Consider the following 9,016-nt stretch of genomic DNA (forward strand, 5'->3'; position numbering starts at 1 on the left):
TGTGTGTGTGTGTGCGCACGTGTGTGTGTGTGTGTGTGTTGGGAGAATAAATAGACCGGTTTGACCCCCACAGCTGCTTGACCAGGTTGCTTCCTGTTGTGGCCGTGGCTGGTGAGCAGCAGGGTGATGGTCCCTCACCTCAGCTCCTGGTCCATTAGAGGAATCTCAGGAATGTCTGAGATGTGAGATCAACCATCACACCGCTTGCCCTTCTTTGGGCAGGAGGGGAGAACCGGTATACTCTACCTTCAGCTGGTTTTGGACATGTGGGCCTCGGTCTCTGCATGTGTGTGTGTGTGTGTATGTGTGTGTGTGTGTAGTCTAGCTCAGATAAGAAAAAAGTACTCAAACTATGGGCTGTGTTTGTCTCGGCCATGTGTCTGTGTGTGTGTCTAGGTCTGCTCAAGGGTCTGCCTGACCATATGTGAGAGTGTGTGTGTGTGAGTGTGTGTGTGTGTGTGTGTGTGTGTGTGTGTGCATGTGTGTGTGTGTGTGTGACAGTTGAGTCTCATGTTCTCTAGACACACTCCTGGGGCTGGGGCTATGTTTCCCACATGCCCCTGCCTGTCTCAGCCTCTCTGCTGCTAGACAGAGATCAGATAGTCTCTCTCTCTCTTCTCTCTCTCTCTCTCTCTCTCTCTCTCTCTCTCTCTCTCTCTCTCTCTCTCTCTCACTCACTCACTCTCTCTTTCTCACTCTGTCTTTCAATCTTTCTTCCTTCCTTTCTTTCTCTCCCTCTCTCTCTGTCACACTTTCTTTCTTTCTCTCTCTCTTTTTTTCTCTCATTCTCCCCCTCTCCCTCACACTTTCTCTCTCTCTCTCTCACTCTTTCTCTCTCTCTCTCTCTCTCTGTTCTCCTGCCTTGCTACAGAGCTTATCCGAGGAGCCTGAGACATTTAGAGCCAGACAGTTACATTCCAGTGGCCATGGCCAAAGTGTGTGTGTGTGTGTGTGCGCGCGCGAGCACATGTGTTTGTGCGTGTCTTGCAGGGGATACCCCCATGTCTCACCGTCGCCCAGGGCAGAGAGGGCGAGTGTTTATTTTTCTATTGTATTTAACTTAATTGAACCAGATAAGTGAATTGAGAGCCAACGACGACGCGGCCAAGAATGTGTTCTCTGTGTGTCCCCTGTCTCTTCCTGCAGCTCTAGAGAGCAGTGTAGACCTGCGTTACCGAGAAGGAGCGTGGTTTGGCCCTGCAGACCGTACATCCACCCCAACAACAGGGGCAAGGCAGGATGGAAATACACACACGGCCTTGTGGCGTTTTTGTTTATGTCACACTCTCTCTCTTCCTCTCCCCCCTCTCTCTCCTCTCTCTCCGTCTCTCTCTCTCCATCTCTCTCTCTCTCTGTTACTTGTGTGTCCTGAATTAGCCCTGGGTGTGGCAGGCCTGGCCGGGCTCTGGAGCAGGGCAAGGAGCTGCTGCTCTGCCAGCCTGGGAGGGCTCCTGGCGTGAGGGAGATGAGTGTGGGCAGCAGCTGGGCAGCGAGTGGCTGGTCCGGGGCCAGGGGCGGGGGCTGGGGACGGAGGCTGGAGGCCAGCCCTGGGGCCAGAGCTGGGGGTGGGGCCAAGACGTGGGGCTGAGGCTAAAGGCTGGGTCTGGAGACAGGGCTAGGGGCTTAAAGGAAAATGCTCGTTTTTGACAACCTGGACCTTATTTACGACATATTATAAGAAGTTTGACTCACCGAGATCACTTTTGTGTTGTTCGGAGGCCTGTAGAAGAAATTTAAAATCCAGCGCGAGCCAGTATATCCATGTAATGGCGTCGGACGGGGCAACGGGAATGCAGTTTCTCAAAATCCATTTTCGGCCGCTAAACGGTTGTTTTCATCAATCAGATTGGATGAATCGACAGTTGAGATTCCTCAACGCGAGGCATTGTAGTGGTTTTCAAATACAGGGTCTTTAGCCTCTGTAATATGATCTTTACACGCCTCTCCCCCACTTGCTCCAGCACGCATGCGCACAGGCCAGCGCGCAGACTGGCTATTCTCCGGCTCACATTCTCTGCGCTACGATCGTTGTTGGTGTCGAGAATATTGTCGTCGTCATTCGTCAGCAACAATCCGATCGTAGCGCAGAGAATGTGAGCCGGAGAATAGCCAGTCTGCGCGCTGGCCTGTGCGCATGCGTGCTGGAGCAAGTGGGGGAGAGGCGTGTAAAGATCATATTACAGAGGCTAAAGACCTCGTATTTGAAAACCACTACAATGCCTCGCGTTGAGGAATCTCAACTGTCGATTCATCCAATCTGATTGATGAAAACAACCGTTTAGCGGCCGAAAATGGATTTTGAGAAACTGCATTCCCGTTGCCCCGTCCGACGCCATTACATGGATATACTGGCTCGCGCTGGATTTTAAATTTCTTCTACAGGCCTCCGAACAACACAAAAGTGATCTCGGTGAGTCAAACTTCTTATAATATGTCGTAAATAAGGTCCAGGTTGTCAAAAACGAGCATTTTCCTTTAAAGCTGGAGCTGGGGCTGGGGTTGAGATCTGCAGGTTGTGGTTGCAGTGGCACCATCCATTTCCACCGGGGTTGGATTGCCTACTGACTGGAGCCCCAAACTCTATTGTGACCTAGACTGACCTCTGACCTCTATGGGCAGCGGGAGAACCTCCCGTCACATAGCCACTGCTTCATCTCAACGGCGTCTCAATGTCTTCTGTCCAATGACAACCCACCTAACGCAAATCACTCCCACCACCTCACTCCTTCCTGAATCTTGCACCTGCTCCATCAGTGTCTATATTGTCCTGTACCATGTAGTAGTTGTAGTAGTAGTAGTAGTAGTAGTAGTAGTTGTTGTAGTAGTAGTAGTAGTAGTAGTAGTAGTAGTAGTAGTAGTAGTAGTAGTAGTAGTTGTAGTGGTAGTTGTAGTAGTAGTAGTAGTAGTAGTAGTAGTAGTAGTAGTAGTGGTAGTGGTAGTAGTAATAGTAGTAGTAGTAGTAGTGGTAGTAGTAATAGTAGTAGTAGTAGTAGTAGTAGTAGTAGTAGTTGTAGTAGTAGTTGTAGTAGTAGTAGTAGTAGTAGTAGTAGTAGTAGTAGTAGTAGTAGTAGTAGTAGTAGTAGTTGTTGTAGTAGTAGTAGTAGTAGTGGTAGTAGTAGTAGTAGTAGTAGTAGTAGTAGTAGTAGTAGTAGTTGTAGTAGTAGTGGTAGTGGTAGTAGTAATAGTAGTAGTAGTAGTAGTAGTAGTAGTAGTAGTGGTAGTAGTAGTAGTAGTAGTAGTAGTTGTAGTAGTAGTAGTAGTAGTAGTAGTAGTAGTAGTAGTACTTTATTGATCCCCGGGGGGAAATTGTACTGTCACAGCATCAAAGGTCAACACAGTAACACAACCCAGACTAGATACACATTTACATTTACAGTAGATACAAAATATACAGAAATCCAAAATACAGAAGTGCAATAGATAAATATACAGCATATGCTATATGTGTTTCGCACTGACGCCCCACCCACTTTAAGGTCAGTAGAGGGTAGTGTGGAGCGGACAGCGGTCCGTGCCCCTTTTCTGTCGGAGCCGTCTGCTGTAAGCGTTACTCCTGACAGACGTCAGGCCCGGGCAGGTCTGCTATCGCCAGCATACCGCAGCCTTGCTCGGTAAACATGGCCTCTCTGCAGGTCTGCGCTGTTTCAACAATGCCACTATATAATGCTAAAGTTAAATGTTAGCTAACTGGGTCATTATGCGTTAGCCGCAATGCAACCTCAAGAATTTGTTCATAACTTTCTCCCGAGAGGGAGGAAGTGTGTGTGTGTGTGTGTGTGTGTGTGTGTGTGTGTGTGTGTGTGTGTGTGTGTGTGTGTGTGTGTGTGTGCGTGTGTGTGTGCGTGAGTGTGTGTGCGTGTGTGTGCTTGTGTGCATGCTTGCATGTGTGTGTGCGTGCATGTGAGAGAGAGAGACAGAGAGAGAGAGAGAGAGAGAGAGTTGGGAGGCATACAGGCACGGGGGAGGCTGTAGACAGCAGAGACAGGGAGGGTTCAGACACATACTCCAAAAGGAAAACTAGAGTAACTGCTCCCTTCCTCTGTCCTCGGAGGGGTAGAACTGGTTTCTGCCCCAGCGAGTAAACGCTGTGACATCTGTTCCCTAAAACCATGGCATTCTTGACATACTGTAGCTAACTAGAGGCCCAGTTTGTGTCAGAGACAGACAGAGAGATAGAGATATATGACAGATAAACTGACAGAGACAGAGATAAAGACGTGGACTGATAAACTGCCAGAGACAGACAGTTAATTTAGGCACACCACGTTTCACCACATCTACATGTATGCCGACATCAAAGTCAGTTCAACATGTGTGGGGTTCATTCCAACTCTGCAGAAGTTAGCCAGAGCTGTAAACAGCGGAGAATGAGGGACAGTCCCAGTCCTAGAAGTATAAATACCACCCCAGGGGGTGCAGGGCGGGTTCTGTTTAAAATCTGAAACAGGGGAAGTCCACTTGTCAAAAACAGGAAGTGTGGACTTGTGGAGTCAGCTTCTCCACAGGGTCCCAGATCCCGGCCTTGGACTTCCTGTCCGGGGGTTCCATGCTGGCCTTGCCACCTCCTGTGGGTCAGTAAAACTAGGCAGGACGTCTGAACACTCCGAAAGCACAGCTGAGGAGGGTTTCGATAGAACTGACCAATGTTAACTGACAACGCAATTCACCACTGCAGCAATACGCTGTGAACCGTGACACTTCTATTCAAAAAGTTTAGGACTTAATAGCCAATACTGAATCATCAAAAGTCAATAGTATTGCTGACTTTTGAGTACTTCTGGTGGTAGAACATTAATTAATGGAAACATCACAATGTGTGCAGTAGAATTGGTGTTATTAATCTAAAGAGTAAAGTTTCTGTTTATTTGGATTGTCTCATATTTGGAGACTGCTTGTCTGTGCTGGGTGGTGATACTGTTTTCTCCTCTGCTCTGTCTGCACTGCTCTTAGACCAGTTGCTAGATGAGAGGACCCGCAGCTTTGGGCTGGACAAAGTTTGCAGCTGTTGTGAGTTCAGTTTCATGAGGTCTGGACAACATCCCAGAACTGTGTTTTTTATGCTCTTTGGCTCAGTGCTGTGATCATTCCATTTCCTCGACAGGTTTTTGAAAATGAAAAAAAGAAAGCAAATTACAACTTCAGTGTTTTGATCGGTCTTGGACTTAATTTGGAACTAATTGCTTGTTAGTGCCGCTTGATTTGTTGATTTTAAAACAACCAGGAGCTCACTGCCAGAGCAAGCATTCTTCCCTCGGAGGCATCGTAAAACTTATCATATTTTCCATATTCAGCACTACTTGCGCCAACACATAAACTCTAGCTGCTCTGAAAATATGCGTTCTGGGGGGATGAAGTCCATCTTTCTCTTTTGAACACGGAGATGGACTCTCTTTGTACCTAGTTATTGTGGTAACTTGCATTCAATTCACCAACACGAGAGAACCAGAGTCCACTTAATATGTACTTGGAGAGTTAAGGGGATATGATTGAGATACAAATGTAGGGAGCTGTAGTTCAGAACTGTGGTCTGACCCATTGGTTGTGTGTGTGTTTGCAGAGGTGAAGGACTACGAGCCTCCGTTTGGCTCCAAGGTGCGTGAACACCCCTGTGTGGAGAGCATGAAAGACAACGTCCTGAGAGACCGAGGTCGACCCGAGATCCCCAGCAGCTGGATCCACCACCAGGTACTGTACTTACTGTATGGGATACTGTACATGCATGGACGGGGGGTGAACACAGTCTGCTTGATTTAGTTTACCCACTACTATCATTTTCATTTATCTATTGATTGACCAGGGACAGTACACATTAATCAACCAAATAGAAGTACAAAAACATATACATATACAGTACATGATAAATGTGCCAGTGTTAGCGGAATGGCTAATTTTCAACAGTTGTCCCTGCAGGCAGATGTAATAAGCCATACACTAAAACAAAAGAAAGAAATCATTATCTATTTACAAACAGTTATCACAACAATGACTTAACAATATGTCATCAAACCAATGGATGTCTGAGGTAAATGAATCCTAGTCCTTGGGTGAATATAGACAGATATACTATTTGATATGTAAAGATAAATATACTAATCATATATATTTGTGCATTACATAAAAAACACGTAAATACATGTACTCTTTTGAGAACTATTTACTAAGCTCTCTGCGCCCATTTTGGCCGTCTTATTGACACTCTTTGGCGCCACCTACAGGGCGTGGCGGTGGTGTGCGCCACCATCAACGAGTGCTGGGACCACGACCCCGAGGCACGCCTCACGGCCCAGTGCGTGGCCGAGCGCTTCGGCGACATGGAGGAGGAGCTGGACAAGCTCTCCAGCCGCTGCAGCTCCCAGGAGAAGATCCCCAACGAGCTGAAGATACCGACGGAGGAGCTGAAGATCATGGAGGAGGAGGTGAAAGACCCGGAGGAGGAGAGCGGAGTGGAGAACAGCACGGAGGAGAACAGCGCGGAGGAGAAGATCCCAGAGGACTGCTCTGTGAGTGAGGAGAAGTGAGAGAGCGAGCGAAGGAGAGAGAGAGAGAGCACCCTGGCTACTTGGGCTCTGAGGGAGAATGTCACCGAGAGCACTTTTTTTCACTGCTCTGGGATTTACACAGCAGCGTCCTTGTAGCCCCAAAACAACTGGAAGATTTGGAGATGTGTGTCTCCTCTGAAGGAGAGGACTGGACATGGCAATGTAAGCGTTTTATAACCAAAGACATTTGATTTGCACTTTAATGGAAATACTTACGCATAGCAGATGGGTGTGTTTATGTCATATTGTAACATGTAAGGGATTGGTTGTAAACAGGTTTTCCCAATGTATGTGTAATGAGCCAAATCGGAGCAGAAATGTTGCTTTAACACTAATGATGTTGTGGCCATATGCAGGTATTCATAGGTGTGTGTGTATGTGTGTGTGTGTGTATGTGTGTGCGTGTGTGTGAGTGTGTATAAGTGTGTGCCTGTGTGTGTTTGTGTATGTGTGAGAGTGTGCACGTGTGTGTTTGCTTGTCCATACTTGTGAGTTAATGGTTGCTTGTGTGTGTGTGTGTGTGTTTGTTATTTTTACATGGTGATAGTCTTTACTTGTTTGACAAATAAACAAGCACAATGTAAATACGAAACTGTACATAAAAGAAAGGAGTTCATCAAAGGGATAATTATCCTCTTTTAACAGTGTGTTGGACTAAAGACAGACCCACACTGTCTGACTGCATATACCCACCAACAGATCAGGAATCTTGCCAAAGATCTTGTACCCAGGCACCGATGTATATAAGATATTGTAAATCTGTTATGAATAAAAGATTTCTGCATTTACTCAGTTACTAAATCTTGTTGCATCTTTGTTCTCACTCCTAACTTGCAAGAGGGATGAGAGAGAGAGAGAGACAGAGAGAGAGAGAGAGAGAGAGGAATAGAGTGTGTGTGTTGTGTGTGTGTGTGTGTGTGGGGGGGGATGGGGGCTAAGGTAACCAGGCAGTCAATGGATAGAGCGCTAAGAGTCAACTGACAAAGAAACTCGATCGAAATCCACTTCACGAATACAGTGTCTTCCCATTCAGTGGAATGTCTGTTCCATTAACAGTGCACTGTCTTGTGTGATACTGGGTATTTGCATGTCTAGGCAGCACTGTAAGCGCCAACTACTCTCAACACCAGACCCATGAGATTTCTTTCGCTGATACACTATGTAAGCTACGCTAACTACGTTACTGCAGGTCTCTCTATGGGTCTGGAACACTTCATGCAAAAATCTGGTGCTCAAATCCTGGCAATTCATTGGTTTCGCAGGAATCCCTGTGACACCAATCAGTAATGACTCGCGATCAGGTGTTCCCACCCATAGATATGCCCCGCCCATCTAACCTGGGCTAGCATCTCTCATTTGCTGCTACAAACTGTCACTCTTTCAATTTTGAACTGTCGATACGCCCTCAGAACACCAGCTTGAGTGGCGAGGTGGCACAGACTCTATTATGTAGTATGCGGAGCGCAGTGATTCAACGTAATACTGTATTTGAGTCTGAGTCTAGAGAGAGACTAAGTGCCAACTAACTCTCTTATTGGATGAACTTGAATTGCTGCTGTATTGCTACAGACCAGAGTCAGAGTTTGACAGGTGAAACTCCCTGGGCGTCTCTGGTGAGGCTGTCCACTGCTCCTAGCTTGGATGGGTAGCCATCAGGACACTTTACACTTTTGAAAGTGATGATAAGAAAGCAAAATCGGATTTTGGTAAACAATACCTCTGTTTTCATCAAATCAATCAAGTATCAGTGTATATTGTCACATTCTTACAGTACTCAGTACAAAACATGAAAAAGTCTGGTCATATACAGTATACCTATTGACCCCACTTCACTTATCAGTGTGTTTCTTTATCGAGGTCTAAAACAGAGAGCAGTAGCCTAAGAAAAGGCTATGTATGAATATGAATATGAATAACATTGTGCACAGAGAATATAAAGTGCTGTTCAACACAGTATGCAATCCTAGTGTTAGTGAACAAAAATACGTAGCTCTTTCAGTAAATAAGTAGCAGTACACTGGATGGAAAGACTGGATGAATTATCATAATGGAATGCCAATGAAGACTGGGTGGGTTTCATACAGTAGTAGCCCAGTGCACTACACAAGAGTGTCATTCCTCAAGAAAACGTTGCTGACTGGAAATCTACTGGCCGACGTGGTCCCACAGTAGAGGAATATAGGCTGCTACTCGAACACTGTGCATCATATAGGAGATCTGTCCCTGTCTCCACTGCTTGGTGGAGGTTGATGATGATAATTCAGGGGTGGGGCGTCCACTAGTCAATATAAATTAAAACAGCTCCGGTGGAATATCTTTTTATATGGGCCCAAAATTCCCGGTGACGCCAGCGTGAATAATATAATATTATCCAGGTACCATTGAAACACTGTCCTGTCATGGTGATGAGAGTCAGTCAGCCCGCCAGCCAGGAGGCTCATGGGAGGACGGCTGAGTCTGGGCATGGCGCGCTGAGC

At 46.5% G+C, this 9,016-nt stretch overlaps 1 protein-coding gene across 1 annotated transcript in view; it reads left to right on the plus strand.

The window, feature by feature from the left end:
* LOC311314425 (TGF-beta receptor type-2-like) overlaps positions 1-6,795 on the plus strand; it is a 25,360-nt gene extending 18,565 nt beyond the window's left edge. Inside the window, exons 7-8 of the mRNA XM_084444776.1 lie at positions 5,558-5,685; positions 6,216-6,795. Coding sequence (XP_084300902.1) covers positions 5,558-5,685; positions 6,216-6,518 — 431 coding nt within the window. The 3' untranslated portion in view covers positions 6,519-6,795. The remainder of the gene's footprint in view (positions 1-5,557; positions 5,686-6,215) is intronic.
* Positions 6,796-9,016: the final 2,221 nt, after the last annotated feature.

This window comes from Borostomias antarcticus (assembly GCF_949987555.1).
Source record: "Borostomias antarcticus genome assembly, chromosome: 10".
Classification (NCBI taxonomy): Eukaryota; Metazoa; Chordata; class Actinopteri; order Stomiiformes; family Stomiidae; genus Borostomias; species Borostomias antarcticus.